Below are 22,767 nucleotides of genomic sequence, written 5' to 3'. Positions count from 1 at the left end.
AGGCTATTTCCCTAAACCTCCACACAGCTCGTATATTTTTCCGTCAAGGGGTGAGAACGTAATGATTACGAAAACGATTATTTCTTTTTGATAATTATTCTTTTATTTCAGTTAATTTTTCAATAACTGTTGTTAGTTTAGTTTTGTTTTAGTTTTTCAAATATTTTGACGTTTTTATTTTATTTCAGTTTACAAAATAGTTTTTTCATCAATCGTTTTAGTCTTAGTTTTCGTTTTCGTTTACGAAAATAACCTTGGTGCACACAGGGTCTTGGTGCTTTCGCACCTCAGCCGGTTGGGCCTTCGGGTCAACTGGGAAAAGAGCAAACTCTCCTTGGTGCAGAGGATCTATTTTCTTGGTATGGAGATGGATTCGGTCGAGCACGCCTCATGCAAGGACGTGCTCAGTCAGTGTTGAACTGCCTGAATATGTTCAAGTGCAGGACGGCGGTCCCACTGAAACAGTTTCAGAGGCTCCTGGGGCATATGGCAGCTGCAGAGGCAGTCACGCCACTGGGGCTGCTTCATATGAGACCGCTTTAACACTGGCTTCATGGCCGAGTCCTGAGGTGGGTGTGGCTACGCGGCACTCACCGGGTCCGAGTCACACCAGCCTGCCGCCAAACTTTCATCCCGTGGTCAGACCCTTCATTTCTCCGGGCAGGAGTGCCCCTGGAACAGGTCTCCAGGCATGCCGTGGTTTACACAGATACCTCCACCACCGGCTGGGGGGCCACGTTCGACGGGCTTGCAGTGTCGGGGGTTTGGACGGGCCCCCAACTGCACTGGCACATCAATTGCCTAGAGTTGCTGGCAGTACGCCTGGCCTTGAGCCGTCTCAAGCTGCGCTCCCTGGAGAATGGAGACTCCATCCCCAGAGGGTCCAGCTGATTTGGAGTCATTTCGGAGCTGCTCAGGTAGACCTGTTTGCCTCTCCAGAAACCTCTCACTGCCATTGTTCTCCGAGGGAACACTCGGCATGGACGTACTGGCACACAGCTGGCCGCAGGGCCTTCGCAAGTATACATTTCCCCCAGTGAGGACGAGGAGGACAAGGAGCAGGTCCTGCTCTATACCCTCTTGAGAGATTTCTCTAGTGCTCAGAGCACTACAGCAGGGCCCATTTGAGCCTTTGCAGACAGTCGAGCTGAAGTTTCTATCAATGAAAACTCTTCTCCTGCTTGCATTGGCCTCCATCAAGAGGGTAGGGCACCTGCATGCATTTTCGGTCGACGATTCGTGCCTAGAGTTTGGAGTGGACCGGCTGACTCCCAGCAATGTCACTGGCTCAGCTCCTCAGCGAAAACCTGAATATGCGCTGCACCTGCTGCCTACTTATACTCATGCTGTGATCAGCGGCAGCTGGATGCAATAATCGCATGCCAATGTGCATTGGCTCATTTAGTTTACACTCTAAGTGGATTGGTCTCTCTAAGCGAGATCCCAATTCATCGGCCATCCGACGTGACGTCTCCGTTCCCTCCTTCAGGGAACGAGGGTTACATACGTAACCAAGACGGTATATTTATCTAGCATAAACGCAATGATGAGGGCTTTAATTTACCATTTACTAAGCTACAGTATATTTAAAAAAAAAAAAAACATGTATCCAGTATCCAATTATACAACTTTTTTTCGGTATATTTGAATAATTTCTGTAATGTATAAACTATTTAAACAGACTTCTATAGATGTACATTAGAGCAAAAAGTATGATAATGTAGCACACAGCAACAGTAATTATGGTAGGATTGGTTAGTAATGTGTTAAGAACAGATACAATGTTAAATAGGGATGTAACCATTCACTCAACTCACGGTTCGATTCACAATACTGATTTCACAATTCGATTTTCTCATGTTTTTTTAAACAAAATTTGATTTAAGACAAATTATAAATGAAAAGGTGTCCTTTTATTATTGCTTGGACAAAATGCTGCACATTTCTTTGTGAAAGAGAAATATGTCAAATAACAAAACTAAATTGAAATTTTAAAACAAACCCCAAATCTAATCAAATAAATAAGACAAAAAAGAAACTCATACTCAACTTCATATAAACAATGGCTTTGCCTGTGCTCTTTCCATTCAAAATTAGAGGCAACCACTGCATTTGAATCACAATCCATAAAAAGATGCTGAATACATGCAGCATGAGCAGTTTTTTTCAATCTAAATTAGATTGTATAATTAGAATTTTTAAAACAAAAACAGAATGCTCTGACTTTAGTTTTGTGAAACTATACTACATAAAACATGTGCACGAAACAAACAGCAGAAGCTCTGAATGAGACGCAGATTCATTCTCTGACAGCAGGTGGCACTTATGGAACAGCGGTAATACAGCGTTTTCTTGGTTACCGATGTAAACAAAGCAGCACTGCGCTTATGAAATCTGCTTTAATATGCATTATACAGAGACAAGATGAAAAGAAAATATCATCTAAACTTTTCTAAAGACAGTCAGTTCCCCTCAGAGAGACTTTCATATAAACTCCTACCCCCAACTGGATCGAGATTCGTTTAACATCTCAACCGATTTGAATCGTCACATATTTGTATCGATTTTCAACCAGCTCGCGGTGAATCGTTACATCCCTAATGTTAAATGTTTTAAGTCATGGTGACAGAATCAAACTTGAGTGTACATGTACACTTATGCTAATTAACTAACTAACTAACTAAATAAATAAAAATAATTTAACTAAAACAAGGTGTTTTAATGTTTTTAATAGCATTTTTAGGTGTAAAATGCAGTGTAAATAATATAATAATTTTAATAATAATTTTCAGAAAACAAAAGTCATTTAAGAGGAAGAATAAGTTATTCAGTTTTGATCAGAGATTATAAAGACTCACATCCAGTAAGACCAGAAATGTGCATTAAAGTTGCACCTTTTTTCTAATTAAAATTACACACACAGCAGTTAAGTGAATGTCTTTGAATTGCAGGACATTTTAATTCTTAGGGTGTACTCACACTAGGCGTTTTGAACCGTGCCGGAGCGCGTTTGACCCCCAAAGCCTGGTTCGTTTGACTAGTGTGAGCGCTCCGTGCCACGCTCGGGCGTGGTTCGTTTAGCCGGCCCTGGCCCGGTTGGAAGAGGTGGGCCAGGGCACGGTTCGGTTGGGCAGTGTGAGCGCTAACCGCGCCGGAGCACGGAACAGATACTATTTTGTGTGCGCTACTGTCATCATTACGACCGCAAACATATTCTACTACTACTACACTACACTTTTCAATTAATTTAATTTAATCAAGTATATTTAGGTTTATAATGGCTCTGGTTCTTACCTTATTGATGAACAGGAAATGCAGTGTGCGAGTAAAGCTGCAAATTATTTCATTAACTCAGCTGCCTCCGTTATAATTCCCTGATACATACAAGTGAAAATCAATGCACGGCATAAATTATTAATTAATTATTATTAATTATTCGGCAGAATATTAGCGAAAGTGGTTTTCTCCGTCATCTCATACATGACGTAAGCGTGCTCTGGCCCGAAATGTTTAGTGCAAGTGTGAGTGCAGGCCAGCGGGGGAGGGGGGAGGGGGGATAATCGCACTCGGGCTCGGTTCAAGGCAACCGTGCCTAGTGTGAGTACACCCTTAATTTCATTTGAATTGCAATTCTGCATCCTGTTTTCTACCTCATTTTAAATTCAGGAATTAAGCTGTAATTTAAAAGGCATTCTCAGTTCATTTCTGAACGGCACACAGCCCTGATTGATAGCATGTGTGATATTCTCCTGTGCTGTGCTTCACATAGTGCTGGGCGGTATGACCAAAAATTTATATCACTGTATTTTTCAAAATTATACCGGTTTAACAGTACATGACGGTATTTTTTTTTTCATGCATGACCGGGTGTTAACCATATTTTCTACTGATTGAGAGTGGAAATACTGCAGTATATTGACTTAGAATGCCCTATTTTACTGTCATGATGAGTGAATATTGTCAAAAAATACCACACTAAATAGTGACTAAACACGACCCCTTTTTATACGTTAACCAGGAGTCACTCTCATTTACAATCGCGGCATCGTCTGATAAAATCAACATGCATCTACACTAAAGAGCGGCTATGCGGTTGTTTTGGCTATATTACTTTTTTGTCTCATGCAGCGTACTGCCTGCGTCTGAGTAACAAACTAAAAAAAACAACAAACAAAAAAGTCCATGTGTATGGAACTTTCACGCTTAGTAACACATACAGCTGTTCCCTCACTGCAGTGCACCAGTGAAAAGGGACCCCTTTCAAACAGTGTCGCGTTCCGAACGTTGTTTAAGCGACATTCCAAATTGTATTGCGGTATTTTAAAAATTAATATCATAACAAAAATAAACACCGGTATTCGTTATGAACCGGTATACCGCCCAGCACTAGCTCCACAAGTCTCCAACACTCCATTTGTTCCATTCTTACCTTCTTTATCTTATCTTTATTGTTCTTTTCCTTTGCGTTGATCCAATTTTCTATATTCGTGATGTAATTAGGGTTGCATCTGCAAACTACAGCCTATTACTCAGTATTATTCACTGTTCACCTACTTTAGAGACTCCAGATGAGCCAGCCATTGCTCATCTTTAAGAAAAGTGCAGTGTTTCTTCAATGATGAATGTCTTTGATTATCTTTAATATGGTTATTTTAGTTTAATTCTATCTTTGTTTAGCATGGAGCTCTGTTATATTTTCATGTAGTCTTTGCTTGAGTTCTACCATGTAAACATGCTATTGTTTCTTTAACCTCAGAATACTGAAGGCTTATCATCCCATTATTAGAAGAAAAAAGTTATGTTACATACATAAAATTATTATTATTATTATTATTATTTACAGAGGGAAAATTGAGTCTTTCTTTGGTATTCAATTGATTATTGAGTGTTTACTTTTTTCTTTTTTTCTCCAGTGTTTACTTAGTTGAAAAATATTGATGGTTACATGCCATTGATATAATGTGTTCATTTATAATTTTTAAACAATTAAAAATAGGTAAACCTTTAATATGTTTTTAATAGCAAATCAGTTTTACTGTGGAATTAAAATTGGTATTAAATCCATGAGATTTCACTGATATTGGTACTGACTAAATTTATAACTGATAATAATAATAATAATAGTAATAATAATAATAATAATAATAATAATAATCATTAATTGTGACTAGGGCTGCACGATTATGACAAAAATCATAATTGTCGATTATTCCCTTGAAATTGTAATTGCGATTATTAATTTCGATTATGACAATTTACATTGAATGATGTTTATACCATTGTTTGATGCAACTGCATGCCGTATCTTTATATGAAAATAAACAAGCTGAAAACACTCTGACTGAAAAACCTTTGAACGATTACGTAATTGTGGCATCCATAATTGTAATCGCGATTAGTAATTCGATTAATTGTGCAGCCCTAATTGTGACATTATTTTATTGACAATGAATGCCTGTTTCTCTCATAAATTAATAAACAAACAAACAGTCTGGACACAATTTTATTTTTTTTTAATGAAGATAATACAACACATGATACATATTTCTTTTTCAATTTATAATATAAATTACAAAACAATATCAATATCATTGTTTACTTTTATATGGAGTTTCGTGGTTAAATGTATTGACAAACCAACACTTTTAGCTTGTTTAACCTCTAATTTGTTATGAATTCAATTAGAGTTTAAAGGGCCCCTTTTATGCAAAATTCACTTTTACATGTTGTTTGAACATAAATGTGTGCTGGCAGTGTGTACACAACCACCCTATAATGATAAAAAAAATAAAAATAAAATAAAATCCACCCGCTCCTTTTTTTAATCCCCATAATAAATCATAAACAGTGTCTCAGAACAAGCCGTTCGAAGAATCTGTACAAAGTGACGTCGCATTTTACAGGCCCCGCCCACGACTGTTGACGAACACTGCCGTATTAGCATAGACCCCGCCTTGAGTGAGCCGCACACAGTCCGCCCTGTTTATCTTCACGCTACAGCATTTAAAAGCAGCATTCAAGTAAGAAATGTCTTCTTATTAAAGCTACAGAAGTTATTCAGTCAAGAGTAGTGAATGATTTTCTGTTTTTATTTAATTCTGTGGCTCATATTAACAGCATAGGCAGCAGTAGGTACTGTATATTACGCCAGTGGTTTTCAATCCTGGTCCTGGGGACCCCCACTCTGCACATTTTCTATGTCTCCCTTATCTGACAGACTCAGTTCTTGAGTGTAACAAGCTCTTTCCTCTAACGAGCTGATGATCTGAATCAGATGACCTGTTAAATAAGGGAGACATACAAAATGTGTTGAGCGGGGGTCCCCAGGACCGGAATTAAGAACCACTGTAATACGTTGCTGTCAATTAATACACAGATCTAATAGAAACATGCAATTTCTTTCCCAGCTGTTTACCTTCACAGACATAACCGACTTTGTTTTTGTAACTCATGTGTGATTTTATCATGACCTTGTGTGTATTTGACAGTTTAAGTGCAATAAGACAGGAAAGAGAACTTAGTTTAGTGCTCACATGCCGTGTGACAGCTGCTTTCTGTGCGCGTGCTTCGGATGTATGCACTCAGAAAACACTATATCAGAAGTTTAAACTGATGTGGCTTTAAAATGCATGATTTCAGCACGATAGACAGGATAATCAAAACCAAACCGATGTTTTTATCAGAGTATCTGACGTACGAGTTATAAAGGAACAGCCCTATTGTGGAAAAGGGGGCGGGGAGCAGCAGCTCATTTGCATTTAAAGATACAGGCACGTAAACAGCTTGTTTCTGCTTCCACTCAAAATAGGCATTTTCAAAATGATATAATAAATGATCTGTGGGGCATTTTGAGCTGAAACTTCACAGACACATTCTGGGGACACCTGAGACTTATATTACATCTTGTAAAAAGGTGCTTAATAGGGGCCCTTTAAACAAACTAAAAGTGTGGGTTTATCTATAATACGTAAGATACTTCTCATCAAGACAATGTATCTTACATACCATAGACAAACCCACACTTTTAGCTTGTTTAACCTCTAATTAAATCAATAACAAGTGGAGTTTTAGTTGTTCCCTCACATTGACAGAATATTAAACACTGTTATGCAGTAATACTGAAAATGAAAGAATGAAATGAATCATACTGGAATGTGTGTTAAAGTGTTAACATTTGAGCTGTGTCAAAACTTTCTAATATTGTGTATAATAGAGAATCGGAGAGAAATCAAAGAGAGCTTTCACCTTTTTTTTTGTTGTTGAAGGGTTTGTTTAACCCCATTAATGAGTCATGCTGTCTAAAGATGTGTCTAAGTGAAGTGTGGCAGATAACCTCCTAACTACTTCCTCTTCCTGCCCGGCCGTTGGACGGCTGCTGCTGGTTATAGAGTCTGATTTATGACGCCATGTAAATGCTCCCATTTATTCTACTGCCGTTACAGCTGCACTTCACTTCACTTCAGTACTGCATATGCACACTTCTCTAGGGCCTCAGTGTGAGTATTCAAGTAACACAGTTAGTATGTGTAAAGAAAGTCAGAATGACTGAGGTAAAAATAACCAACAGAACAGAAAATCATTTTAATAATTTCCTGCCACTAACATTTTTCAAACATTTCAGAATGTTAGGTGTTGCATTTTTTTTTTGTCAGCATATAATACATTTTATGTAATAGCATCACTCATCAGACGTTTGAACCCTTTATATAACATTCACCATTTTCAAACTACACTGTAAAAATGACTTTTTGAATTTATAAATAAACCAAAGATTATTATTATTATTATTATTGTTTTGGGATAATATACTCTTTTCAGTTTTTCTACTTCAAAATGTCATGATTCATTTAATGTTACTTATCGTTTCTTTGTAATTGTTTGTGAAATTTACTAGGAGTGAACATTTCTTCTACACCAATTTTCTTTTTCTTTTTTTTTGGCAGCAAATCATTGCTGATTCCAGATATGCTAATTCAAGGTTTTAAATTACTGTGTTTAATAATAATAATCTGTGTCTTAATCTCAAAGCTATGCAACCATATTTGGTCAAAAATAACCCGAAGCTGTCTGTAAGTCTAATTTGGTGTAGAAACAATTTTCACTCAGAAATTGCTAGTAAATTTCAAAAATAATTACAAATAACAGGCAAGCAGCAATTGAATTGAATGGGAAATTTTGAAGTAGAAAGACTGAAATAGTATTTTCTTGTAAAATGTATTCCAGTAATCTTCGTTTTATTTATAACTTCAACAAACATTTTTTTTTTGTTTTTACAGTGCATATTTATAATGTAGAAAAGAATCTCACTGAACGTCTTTCGAGTTTCCACCCTCTTTTCCTGCAGATGGGAAACTCAGTGTTGTGGAGGAAGTTGCAGTTGATAGTCAGCTCTGTTTTTCCTGCTGTTTATGTCTGGAGGTACGGTGCAGATAGCAGACTGGAGGTTTTTAGAGAGCTTTTGAGAAGGTGGTCTGGAATGAATTCGCACTTGATTCCAAATAGACAACCAATGAAAAGCGGTCACATTTTTTGCACCTTATGCAGCCAAACCAGAACAAGATGTCCTTTGATGGCCTGTAGACTCGTTGCATCACTGGCACTGGTGTGGGAACACTGACCTGGATGTGTGGAAGCAGGCGGGTCTGACTGCAAACGCATACAGTCAGGAGAAGAGCGGGAAACTGCTCAACACAGACTACCTCCTTTTCCAGTGGCTTGGCTTCTGGAAATACTTTTCCCATTCGTTTTCTCCATTAGGCATTTCAGACATTTCTTCGATAAAGAGTACTGAACCTTGAACCAGACCAACCAGCTCTGAGATGAATCATAATTTTACAATGTATTTCAAAGATACACTGGGTGCTTGACATATTTCATGTCAATCTAAAAAAAAAAAAAAAAAAAACACAGCTTGCTCGACAGCTTGCTTAGTGTCATGTTAGCTTCTGTCATGTTTGTGTAGTTAAAGTAAAGAGCATTTCTCCTCCCTGACTGCACTTATGAGAGGGGATTCTTGACATCAAATAATGGCTTAAGGCCCGTTCACACCAAGCACGATAACTATAAAGATAACGATAAAGATATAGTTCTAAAAATCATTCTCAATATTAAAGAATAGCATAGTTCACACCACAACTATAACGATAACGATACAGAGGAACGATATCGTTGTGATCACTTTCAAAACGATTTTTTTCCAGCTGATGAACGATAAAACACTGACAGCCAATCAGAATCCATCCTGCTGTAACGAGCTCAAGAATTTAAAGCGGCAGACGCATCTGCGCTTAGAACAAACAGACGATATCGTTTGCTGGTGTGGACGCTAATATCGTTATCTTTATAGTTATCTTTATAGTTATCGTTCTTGGTGTGAACGGGGCTTTACGGTCATTTTTCTTAAACAAGAAAAAGAAGCAAGTGTTATGGAAAGCATCTGTTGTGGAAACATAAAACTGGCAAAATTTGAATTCAAAATAAAATGCAAAATGACTATTATAAAATGGATAGTTCCGGTCCTTGATTCTGATTGGTTGAGCTGCGTTCGAAGCTGTTGTAAATTACTCTACAAACATACACCTTTGTTTACTTTTGTGTGTTGCTCGGCAACCACTTTGTTGGAACCACAACTGTTTCTGAGGAACTACATTGTTTGGTAGAAGAATACAGTTTTTATTAATATCATTACACTTTATTTGCTCTGTTTTATTTTGTGAAACCTTACTACGTATATGGAATAACCGTTTTATAAAAGCAATAAGCCTCGGTTTCGCGTCGTACCTAACAACGCCCCTTAGCTGTTATATATTCACTGTAAACCACGGCTTCACGGGGCTTATTGCTTTATTTTACACTACCTTTAATTCAGCAAGGGTGCATTAAACTGATCAAAAGTGAAAGGTATTTAAAATGTTACAAAAGATTTTTGTTTCAAATAAAGGCTGTTTTGAACTTTCTACTCATCAGAGATTCCTGAAAAAAGCTCTAAAATATTTAGCAGCACAACTGATTTCTAAAGGATCATGTGACACTAAAAACTGGAGTAATTATTATGAAAATTCACCTTTGCACAGGAATAAATTACATTGTACATTACATTCAAACAGAAAACAGTTATTTTAAATTGTAATAATATTTCACAATATTACTGTTTTATTGTATAAATAAATACAACCTTGGTGAGTATAAGAGACGAATCAAAAAAAAAAAAAAATTTGCCAACCCCAAACTTTTGAATGGTTGCATTTGTAAAATACAACCTGGTCTCATAAAAATACATACCTCTGGGTACTTTTCTGGAACACCGTTTTTACGTACCTTACTGCACGTTTTGCCGCAGTTTCAAAGAGAAATGTCCACTGAGTGGCGCTAAAACACGGGTTCAATACATGAACCCTGGCACGTTTTTATTACGTTGATATAGGTATGTATTGCTGTGTTTTTTTATATTACGTTGCTTCAGGTACGTATTGTGGCGGTTCAGAGTTCAAATATCCGGGGACTGTCGCTAAAACTTAATGCTCTGTCGTGTTGGAAATATGCCCTACACCAAACCCAACCCTAAACCTACCCGATAGTGTTAACAAATGCAAAACTGATATAAAAACGCATTTGTTGATGCAACCGTGCCATTTGAACGTCCTTATATGCAGATTTGAACTGTTTTGTTGAACCGTAGTACCACGGGATTCAAACCGGAGCTCCTCACCTCTCAAATACGTCTCCGTACTCCGTGAGCTACCGAACAAACCTGCCGTCGATGAAAACCCATAGATATGAAGCTTGATATGTGTGATGCTAACATTCAAAAGCATCAGTTTTCAAATCTCCCAGCATATTAAAATTGTTTTGAAGTCATAACATAATATTCTTCAAGTAATTGTGCAAAAATTGCGCTTTATTAGTCGAAACTCTGTACATTTGTGCAAAAAGGAGTAAAAGGTGTCAGAGTTTTACTGCCTCTAGTGTTCATTTATTTTGGAAACTGCAGTGATATGTACTTATTGGTACGTATTTCGCATTTGGCGAAAAAGTGCCCCCAGGTACATTTATACCATGAGACCAGGTAGGTAAAATAGCATTGCAAAATGTTTTTTTTACATTTTCCATAACATTTGTGCAACATTTAGTGCAACATTTAAAGATTAAAAAACAATTCTGCATTTTTAACATTTAAATTCCTGCTGTGATTAGTTCTCAAGAAGAGCGTCTATGGCACGCTGTGAGTTTACTTCAGTGCAGGGTATTTTGTTGCAGTCTAGTTACAGAAATAAAACATCAAAAAGTGACAAGCTTTAGTTTTGGAGAGTCATTTAATTATTATTCAATAATGCAACAACATCCTGTTTTCACTAATGTTGAATTCTGAAATCACAATGGGATTAATTCAATTGAGGAAGTAAGCAGTTGATCATTTTGATTGACTTTTATTAGAGTAGATTTTTCATGTTTTTTTTTTCGGTTTATTTTGAACCGTATTGGGACCAGAATAGAAGCCAGACATCGGCCTTGTAAGGGAAATGGCCAGGCTGGGGAAAAACAGTCTGGTGGGCAGATAGGCTTGGCTGTGATTATTTTGTTTTGAAACACATCAGCAACTAGCGGTAAACTGACAGTACTTGGCGTCCTCGTACAACACTGGCCAGACCACAAACATTCTTATGGGTTGTTTGATTTCTTTTAATTCTGGACACATGTGTCACATATATGTTTTTTTTTTTTTCAGACAAGTAATAAGTTAGTAGTGCTAATAGCTGAATGCGTTGTTGACTCATTATTTGTTTTCCCTCTTCTTTTTTGTAGCTCCAAAAACCTGCAGCCCCAAGCAGTTTGTTTGCAGGGATCAGGTGACGTGTATCTCAAAAGGTTGGCGGTGTGACGGGGAGAAGGACTGCCCGGACGGATCGGACGAGGCCCCAGATGTCTGTATGTATCAATGTTTCTCTGCCGTCAGCTGCTTTGAGGTTTTATTTGCATTTTAAACCTTGAGTACATCGATAGTCTCACAGGGCCTGCAGATAATTGGTGCAGTATGTACAGGTCATCGCTGCAGTTCTGCATTTCTTCTGTAGCATCGAATTTTCCAGGAATACTATATGTCCTCTGTATGAGTCCCAGCTGGAGGCCTTATGATTGTGAGTTTGTTCTCCCATGTTGGTGTGGGTTTCCCCCCCCCCCGAAAACACTAAAAAGCAACAAAACCCACCACAGCACTTTCATAAACACCTGCTCTATGCACTGCAAAATTTTCCTGATGCATGCAGTCACTGCGTACAATGACAAAAGATTGAATTTTGAGGTAATTTGATCCAACATATAATAATTTTTCAGTTAAGAGAATTGTTTGTTGACTTGTCTTAAGAGAATCCCTAAAAACAAATTGTGTATATTTTCAGACAAAAGTATCTGGGCTAAAACGCCCACATTGTGGTGAGGCAAAAAAAAAAAAGAGGAAAAATGCAGAATGTCTGAACTCCAATTTGTTGTTTTCCATAACAAAAACATGTGCAAAGTCTCTTTATATTTACATGTTGTTGTTTTTTTTATACAAGCTTTCACCAGTTCTTTTTACACAAATTATTATTTTTTTCCTGGTACCAAACTATATTGTCATAAAAAATAATAATTTTAATCAAATAATCATGAGCTTTCAGCCATTTATACTTTTTTTTTTTTTCATTGAAATGTAGTGATTTGAGACAAAGTTTTTTAAGGAATCTGAGCGCAGTTGAGTCCCACCACAGGCTGTGTGCAGCTGTTACGTGTTTCTGATAGGACGTATCAATGTTTGGTTTCTCTGAGTGGTCATTCTGTTTCCCAGATGACTTTGAGCTGAAGCACCTGTTTATTCGCTCTTCTTGTTTAGTCTGATCAGTTCCAATGACATTGACTTCATGTGGCCTTGCTTATATCTGTTTATGCTATCAAGAGGACACTGCGAGTACCAGACCTGTTTTCCAATTTCCTATATTCGGTGCAACACAACAAATTTACATCAACGTTATAATTAACACGGCAAAATGCCTTCAGCTGATGGACAACCACTTTCTATTATCTGCGTACTCATTCCAACTAGTCTGTTTTTCCCAGTTTGACAGGAATATTATAGTGTTTGTTTTTTGTTTTTTTCCCCCAACATATATAGTATATTTGAATTGATTTTATTTGTAATCCTTATATATTAGATACTGACACTGAAAGCCAGATTATATTTTCAGTATTTAATAGAGAATATTAACATTAGAGAATATTAATATTAATATTAACTCTATTAACAGACTGTTAATAGAGAATACCTCCATTTTCAGTCTGTTAATAGAGAATACCATATAAGGTGTCATTACCCAATTGAATGGACACCCACACGCTCAAAACTGTGGAGATGATCGTGGACTTCAGGAGAAAACCCCCTGCACTCTGAATCTGATTCTGATTCTGATTGGTGGTGTATTAGGCCAGCCTGTAAGTTTGCGCCACCCTGGTTTCCTCAGCAAAAACCCAATAGCAAAAATTTGTGATTCTTACACGTTTTGTTCATCATGGCAACCCTGTTGAAAAAACCAGCATTTGCTGGTTAGGTATGTTTTGATGCTGGGATGCTGCTTTAAGCTGGTCCTTTGCTGGTTTATGCTGGTCCTTTGCTGGTTTAAGCTGGTTTATGCTGGTCCTGTTGCTGGTTTATGCGGGTCCTTTGCCATCTTAAACCAGCAAAGGACCATCTTAAACCAGCAAAGGACCAGTTTAAACCAGCAAAGGACCAGCATAAACCAGCAAAGGACCAGTTAAACCAGCATCCCAGCGTCAAAACATACCTAACCAGCATATGCTAGTTTTTTCAACAGGGAATCTTCACAAATAAACATGAATTCTGAAGCCTAAATACAAAGCTAAACATAGGCTATAATCGAACTATTGTCACATGACTCCAACGTCACCACGGTTAAGCTTCCAACAACTCTTTCAGTCTTTATTTAAAACACACTTTCTCTGAAAGTTTGAGTAGAATAGTTTGCAAGAGTGCGATTATAAACACGAGGCTGTGAAAGTTGACTAGTGAGTAGATGAGTTCACCTGTTCGCTGTGATGAAGCTTTAAAAACGTCACAGAAAAAGATTGCTGATGTATTTTATGTTGAATTATGTAGAATAAAACATGAAAAAACATCTTGAGCTTGTGTGAACCACAGACCTCATTTCAGGCGTTTAACCAAAAACCCATTGACTTCAGGACTACGGGACTGGAAGTGCTACAGTGTGAACTCAGGTTCTCAGGTTTTGGCTTACAAAAATATGTCACCCCTGCAGTGCTCTACAGTAACTATTGAAAAAAGATGCTACCTAGCACTGCACATGATTTACATTCAATTTAACAGCAGCCTCTAATCACAGGTTGGGGTGAACGTTTTCGACTCTTAGTGTGTGATGTCTGGGAGTGTGAAGTATCTTTCCATTCGCACCCTTTCTGGCAGGGCTGCCTAATAGAAATGCGTTAAGCAAATAGTGTGCCGTCAGTTTGTCATGGGGCGAGTGGGGGAAGGAGACTGACGTAATTAGAATTAACTCGCTACTTGAAATCTGGCCCTGGAAAACAATGGCGCGGTTCATGAGGCAGCATTAGGACTTAAGGAATGTTTGTACTCCTTCGTCACAACCAATTACATGCTTTGAAATAATTTATCTTTCTCTAAAGAGGTGGTGTGGCTTGCAGAAGTGTTGGGTAAGAGCAGAGCTGAAGTACAGGCAGTTCGCAGAGACTGAATCCGCTCCATAAGAGGAGGAGAGGAGAAATAGAGGCTGAGCTGCCTTCAGTCTGGAAGTCATTAAAACCCCGTCCAGAGGAATGGAGGAAAACTGCTGTTTTTTCATGACCTGCTTTTCTCAGCTCAAAAGTTCTCTCGCTTTCTCTCTCTCAACACACATAGACAACCTAGTCTTCGGCGTTCTCTATTTTTGCTGCGCTACAGGGTATTGGCTCCTTTACGCTCTTTGCATTAAAATTAGACAGTTTTTCTTAATACTTTGAGAGCCGATGTGACGTCTTGCTCGCTGCTTTAGTAAAATGTTCCACTGCTTTGAAAAGGATGAACATTCTGCCATCATTTACTCACCCTATTTCCAAACCAGTATGATTTTCTTCTTCCATTCAACACAAAAGATGTTTTGAAGAATCTCTGCTCTTTTCCATACAATGAACATATTTACTGACCAGTTACTGTCAAGCTACAAGGACAAAAAGACTCCATAAAAATAGTACATACAACTTGTGTGCTACATTCCAGGTCTTTGGAAGCCAGACAAGGAGTTTTAAATTGAGATATTGCCCTTCTCCATAGCCCTCAAATCTGATTCACAAAAGCATAAATTCAAGCGTGTCATTCATTTGTGAGAAACAATGCCACTCTAGATAAATAAATAAATAAATAATTTCAATTTTCACAGCAATGCCAAACAACCATTTTGGTCACACTTTAGTTTGGGGACAAATTCACTATTAACTAACTATTAACTATGACTTTTTTGGCAATAAACTATTAATTTGCTGCTTATTATAGTTAATAGTTAGTAAGGTAATAGTTAAGTTTAGGTATGGGGTGGATTAAGGGATCTAAAATACAGTCATGCAGAATAAGGCATTAATATGTGCTTTATAAGTGCTAATAAACAGCCAATATGCTAGTAATATGCATGCTAATAAGCGCCTAGTTAATAGTGAGAATTGGTCCCTAAACTGAAGTGTTACCCCATTTTTGGTTCCTCAAAGATCTGTTCAGAGATCAGTTCTTGATCACATCTTAAAAGAACATTATTATTATTATTGTGAAGAACATTTCCACTATAAAGTGACGTGAGGCCAAGTATGGTGACCCATACTTGGAATTAGTGCTCTGCATTTAACCCATCCTTAGTGCACACACACAGCAGTGAACACACACACACCGTGAACACACACCCGGAGCAGTGGGCAGCCATTTATGGGCAGTGGGCAGCTGCGGCGCCCGGGGAGCAGTTGGGGGTTCGGTGCCTTGCTCAAGGGCACCTCAGTCGTGGTATTGAAGGTGCGAGAGAGCGCTGTACATTCACTCCCCCCACCTACAATCCCTGCCGGTACAAGACTCGAACCCGCAACCTTTGGGTTACGAGTCCGACTCTCTAACCATTTGGCCACGACTTCCCTCACAAAGTTTAGGTGCATTTTATGCATATTAAAGCAGCTCAGACATTCTTTGAATATGTTTTTTTGTGTTTCATGGAAAACAGAAAGTCTTGTTTAGAATAACATGATAGTGAATATAGATGATGATAGAATTTAAATAGAAAATATCACCTAAATCACGCTTAATTAGGATGCGTGTGGAAACGTGCTCTGTTTGTGGATCCCTCAGTGCAGATGCCTCAGATCACCGAAGATCTGCCCCATGAAAGAGGTTTATTTATTTACGTGGCTGGATTTCACTGTGTCTTTTGTGAAGTGGCCACGACCAGCAGTGAAGTCTGTCGCTGTGCCCGCTGCAGCTGCTGTGGCCGTCCTCTGTGGACAACTACAACACAATAGACAGCTTTGTACCGCCAATCCTGCGCTTCAGTGAGATGAGGACAGTGATATGCCTTTAGGAAGAAAATAATTATCATCCTTTTATCATCAAATGTCAGAGGTGTAAATATTAAATGTGTTTGTTTGTTTGGTCATGTGTCTTGTATCTACTGGAGGAGTGATCTTAAATGAGGTCTCACTCAAAAGTGTGTTTGAGATCAATATTGTCAATATTAATGAAAGCAGAAACATATACAGTAGGGCTCGACCATTTTTTTTCTTTTAACTCCGACTTCCTGATTTATCAACTAAAAAAAAAAAACAATGGCAAATTGGAATTGGTCAAGTGTTCATTGTGTGATTGTGAACTGTACAAATTTGAAAATGTACACATTTTGTAAACTGATAAAGCTTGACAGAAAATACTACTTATTTGGGTGGTTTATGAGATGCATTTCTCATCATTCTCTGCACAAAAAAATAAGCTAATTTAACAGTTACACAACAAATGCACAGCTTTGCTCTTCATTTTGTTGTAACATGATTTTTAAATGATTAAAGTCTTTGTCAGTAATTGAAAAAGAGAAAAATATAATGTGTTATTCTAACCAGAATCACTTTGATTCTAACCAGAATGCACATTTTTATTACTTCCAAACTTGTCAATAGGAACTTCCATTGTGGACCTAAAGGAAACATCAGATCTGTCTCATGTTGAGAGGGTTGAAGGTCTGAGCTCTGATCTCACAGTGGAGCTCTGACCCGCTGTGCTGAGATGAGAAGAGTCTGTTGTTTATCATCTGACAGCTGGACAAATGAACCGAGCATAAAATATCAGCTATGTGTTTAGCTTTAGAGCTTAAATTCTATAAAATGCTTAATCATTTATACACCTACTTGGTTGGCTGACTCATGGTGCATTCAGGAGTTCAATATCTGTACTATTTAAATGCAGAATTAATGATTTTCTCCCTCCAGCACACATAGTTTCAGATGTAGTCTTTGCAAGAAGTGGTAAATCTGCTTCAGATCAGTAATGCCTAATTAAACAGGAGGATTATTTTTTTCCACAGAGTGTTTAACCTGATCTGTCTCAGATCTGTTATTGGTATTTCTTCACCTCTCGCTTTTACTCTTTTAGTACCTGATCATTTACAGTAACTGTAGCTTTTGTTCTAAGATGCAGAACTTAATTTTTTCCCCATGATACAGTAAGTTTCAGTGATCGAATTTTTTTTTATTTTTTTTAAACCAAATTAGAAAAAAATGACTTGCAATCTGCTTCCTCCACATTGTGACATCACTGTGGAACCTATTAGCACATGACTGCCATCACAGCAACACATCAATGTCTACAATATTGCCTCTCGATTTACGATCAGTACTGACTTTAACACAGTGGGTTATAAAATATTCCTTGACTGTCTGCAGAAGAGTACTGACCTATCAGTTCCAGTCTATACTGATTTAGATCTGATTTAAGCTGCTGGGGTTATTACTTTATGTTGCTCTAGGTACACATACATGTCATGTGATATCTTGTGGAGTCCCCCAAGGCTCAATTCTGGGTCATTTTTTGATTTTTATTTATATATATATATATATATAAATAAAAGTCGTGGCCTAATGGTTAGAGAGTCGGACAGCCCTGAGCTTGAGGAAAAGAAATGCTTCCTCACCATCTTCAGCCTCAACCACGTCACTCAGCAGCAGAGAAGAGGTACTCGTGCTGTCTGTTGTGTTCATATTGATGCTCCGGGTTTTATTTTTATTTTATTATTATTTTTTTTTTAATCTCCTTTTTTTTTAAAGATATTTTATAAATGTTGATTAAAAAACTATTGTGAAATGACTGTTTCCATTAACTGATGTTATGCGACTAAAACTTAATTTTTTACTCTCACGATAAGTCATGGCGACGGATGTTGGTAGGTTTATGTATATAGCAGTCACCGCTCTAGCCATTATTTTTAATCGAAGGAGACTTAGGCATGTAACTTTAGTGAAGCAGCGCGGAGAGCCGCTTCTGGGAGCCGTAATGCGCCACAGAGGTGTGCAGTATAAATAAGGGGTTATACAAGCATTAACAGCAAGGAAAGCCCCTTATACTTGAAAGCGGCCATGTATGAGGTGTTCCTTGGAGGTTATAGTACATTAAATAATGATCATGTGACTTTTACGTATGGCAGGTGACCTGTAAATGCAGAAAAAAAAAAAAACTGTTTCCATTGCAGGTTTGCAAAATATACCTTTTTCGAATTGCCTGAAAAACTAATGTGAGCGTAAAATTTTTTTTGCAATATATGGGAGTTTTTTACGAAATTGACGTGTTTCAATTGGGTGTGTTTTCAATTCACAATTTCAATTTGCACAATTTGAAGGGTAATGGAAACGCAGCTATTTAGTACTCTGCTGAACTTCACAGAGAACATACATTAGTGGTTGTACTAGAAAGTTACACAACTTAATTAATATTGAGTATTATATCAGTTAATGAAATTACGGTATTTAACTGTACATTTAAGTTAAAACCGTAAAACCTAAAACGTTGCTACCTTATTTTTTACGGTACAATTCCGGCAACCACAGCTGCTGTTTTTCTACCGTAAATTTTACGGATTTTTTTTACAGTGTGTAACTGCGTTTGTCATTGCTTATGGAACCTAAAACAAATGTGCTCTTCTGACATCAGTTAGGCAATGTTTCATGTCTGTATAGAAAATTGATAACGTTAAATCTATCTCACGAGCTGTTCAAAATTCTGTGTGGACCAGCAGATGCAGAACGTCTGTTGTCAACACGACCTATAGCTTTCTGGTTGCTTCGGGTCCAAGTTGGACAAAAGAATGCTATAACAGATCTTGAGGATTGCTGAAAGAAAGACTGATGTCCCCTGACCCTCCACCAGGATGAGGCAGAACACAGGCAGAAAAAAAATCATTACAGATAGCACACTCCCAGATCACAACCTGCTTGGGCTCCAACCCTTCGGCCGGCGTTACAGAGCACTAAGCACCAGAACAAGAGTAGCAGTGTTACCAAGTACTTTCACACTGTTGCCGTGGGTTGTTTTTTAGTCCGCGGGTTAAAGTGGTCGAACATGATTTCAATGAAGGGGACCCCTGACGGAGAGGAAAACCGCAGAAAAAAACAAAAACAAAACAAAAAAAAACACGATTAGGCGAGTTTTGGGCTAGTTTTGAATAGAGTTGGGTTGGTTTTCTTTCGCAGACCTGGCAACCCTGAAGAGCAGCTTCGTCCTTCTGAAATCTGCATCCTATCTCGTGTCATCGCTCAATAAATGTTTAAAACGTGGAAAGATGACAATAGCTTGTAAACAATGTGTCACGTAACGTCACATTTACCACAGAAAAACATATTCGGTGACCATGAACTCTTTAGTCAGCTAGAAAAATGAACTCTAGAGAGTTAAAATATGCACCATATAACATTCATTATCATTTTTTTTTTTTTTTACTTTTCTTCAATATTTAGCTTATGTTTGAATAAATCCGTCAAGTTTTTGTGACAGCCACCATTTAAATGTTTATATTTCAAAAAACGAATTTGAGTTGAAATATAATCATGTAATTTTAAGTTAAGTTTGTATTATAACTTTAATATTACAACAACTTTATTGAGTATATTTTAAGTGTTTGCATACAAATCAGCAAATTTCAGCCTTCCATATTATTGACTCTCAGGTACTATTTTACAGCATAAGTTGAGAGATTTTTTTTTCCTCAAGAAAATTTGCCATGTCCTGTGCCTGATATATATCCAAAATAATAGATATTGAATCGAAATCAGAATCGAATCAAATCGCAAGCTTGTGAAGGATAAGCGAATCGAATTGTGAAATTTGTGTCAAAACCCAGCCCTACTAACGAGTTTCAAAATTTCTCAAATCTTTCATTGTTTGGCCCTGAACTCATTGGTTGAGCCAGAAGTTGGCATGTTGAACTGCTCAAATAAACAGAGCACTATTCTGAAAGGTCCGAAGAGTCACTTCAGGATGTTAAAGGTCCCATATTGTCAAAACTGAAATTTCCTGGCTTTTTTCATGATAACTGAGGTCTAGGTGCTATGTAACTACCATATAAGTTTCAAAACAGTCAGTCCACAGTAAAATGCACACAGCCTGCATAAAGTAGCTGTTATTTTTCACGAACCATTGTGACTTCCGTTAAAAGGTCCTCAGAAAACAACAGGCCAATCAGAAGAGAGGCGCATGAATATTAATTAGACAGGCCAAAATCGACCTGTTCTCAGCAGGGCTCCTGAGAAAGGAGCTGTAAAAATATATTGAGATGGTTTTTGGTACTTATACCGCAAATATATATATTCTTAAGGACATCAAAACCTAAAATAAAACTCCAGAAAGGTGTAAAATATGTGACTTTTAACCTACCAATACAGGAGACTGAAATTGAGATATGGGAACATATTCTGACAGAAGAACAGACATATCCGCTCACACATGCTTCATAGAAACCCGTAACATAATAAAGCAGTGACTTAATACAACACCACTGATGTGTGTTTGTACTGGCACTGTATTGATGATCTCATCAGTAAGCTAGAGGTTCAGAGAACATTTATTGTTTTAAACTCTGCTGTGTTGCATCACATTTCTGCACAAACACGTTCGCTCATTTCTGGTCAGTGATTTGGGGAGTTCTGGTCCGTTTTCACTCCACGCCCAGTGTCCTGTCCACTCCAGAGCGGACGAGAGCTCAGAAACACAAATACAGCTCATCCAGTGACTCAGAGACAAACACATGACTGCACACTTATGGACACATTCATGATAAACCATCAACTGGAAAATCTAACCAACAGTGTTTGAAAGCAAGAAAGGAAATTAAAAATGATGCATCTGTTACATGAGGTTAAAAAAGTGCTTTTCAGATTGTTACAGTAAAATAACATATAACAGATGCTGTGTGTGCAGTAAATTCTAGTATGCTTTCAAAATATTTCACCTACACTTTAAACATATGAATTCTTGTTCCAGTGTTAATATATGGTACATAATGCGATCTAGCATTTCAGCTTATCACATGGAGGTTTTGATACGATCAAAAGCGGGATGCTTTGGAGATAGTATCGTCATCTTTATGCTTTTGTTGTCTGCTCTCTTTCAGGTCCTCATAACCGTGTGTCGCGCTGTCCTCCTAATGAACATCAGTGTCTGGGTTCAGACTTGTGTGTTCACATGAGCAAGCTGTGTAACGGCGTCCCCGACTGCACTGACGGAGGAGACGAGGGGCCGCACTGCAGAGGTAATGACTGCATGACTTCAAACATCGCTTGATTATATATTGCTATATATTTCTAGTTATCCAACATTAATACTATCATTATGACTTTGCAAAGTTCAAATTTACATTGAAATAAACCATGGGCTAAACAGCAAAACATTATGTTTTTAATAGATTTTCCAGTGAAAATATCATCCAAAATAAATGTACTTAATGAGCAAAACTGTGTGAGACATTAAGGATAAGTTTTCAGAGAATATATCTTGAATGTAAATGTATTTTGTTTTGTGGTTCTGTCAGATTATTCACTTGTTTTTCACCTAAAGGGATAGTTCATCCAAAAATGAAAGTTATTATTCAATCAGCCTTATGTTTTTACGAACCTATAAGACTTTGTTTTCATATTTGGAACACAAATCAATATATTTTTAATAATCGCTCATTTTTTGTCGATCCATTTAATGTTCGCGTAACTAAAACTTTGACACTTCAAAAAGTTCATTTTTGAAAAATTGTAAACAAAATCCATATGAATCAAAGTCATATGAAATGGAGTCTTCTTAAAGGCAGAGTAAGTGATTTTTCAAAAACACTTTAGAAAACTGATTCGGGCCGAATTGCAAAACAAACTTGTAGCCAATCAGCAATAAGGGGCGTGTCTACTCGTGATGTGGAGGAGAGCGCGTTCAGTGCATGGAACGGACATTAGCCGAGCCGAGCGACAGAAAGATAGAGATGGCGGATAAATATCGGATCAGCTTCCCAGCGCTGGAGAGAACTCAAGGAGCAGAGGCCTGCAATCGGACGCCGAGGTTGCTTTGTTTCTTCTCAATAGGTGAGTAACACCGTGTCTACAACAGCTAAAGTCTGCCTACACTGGACGCGATCAAACGACCGTTGAAAACCATTTGAAATGTGTGTCAGCACGTCATAAATAGAACCCGGCAGCAGTTTTCTGACGGGGATTTGTTGC

At 37.7% G+C, this 22,767-nt stretch overlaps 1 protein-coding gene across 1 annotated transcript in view; it reads left to right on the top strand.

Moving 5' to 3' along the window:
* Positions 1 to 11,851: 11,851 nt before the first annotated feature.
* The window catches only part of LOC107737733 (low-density lipoprotein receptor-related protein 1-like), an 88,926-nt gene continuing 78,010 nt past the window's right edge, over positions 11,852 to 22,767 (top strand). The window contains exons 1-2 of the mRNA XM_016549319.1: positions 11,852 to 11,925; positions 21,678 to 21,815. Of these exons, the coding sequence (XP_016404805.1) occupies positions 21,749 to 21,815 (67 nt within the window). The 5' untranslated portion in view covers positions 11,852 to 11,925; positions 21,678 to 21,748. The remainder of the gene's footprint in view (positions 11,926 to 21,677; positions 21,816 to 22,767) is intronic.

Source organism: Sinocyclocheilus rhinocerous, unplaced genomic scaffold (genome assembly GCF_001515625.1).
Source record: "Sinocyclocheilus rhinocerous isolate Xijiao unplaced genomic scaffold, SAMN03320098_v1.1 scaffold4057, whole genome shotgun sequence".
Lineage (NCBI taxonomy): Eukaryota > Metazoa > Chordata > Actinopteri > Cypriniformes > Cyprinidae > Sinocyclocheilus > Sinocyclocheilus rhinocerous.
The sequence above is the reverse complement of the archived record's forward strand: the minus strand, read 5'-3'. Positions and strand labels throughout refer to the sequence as shown.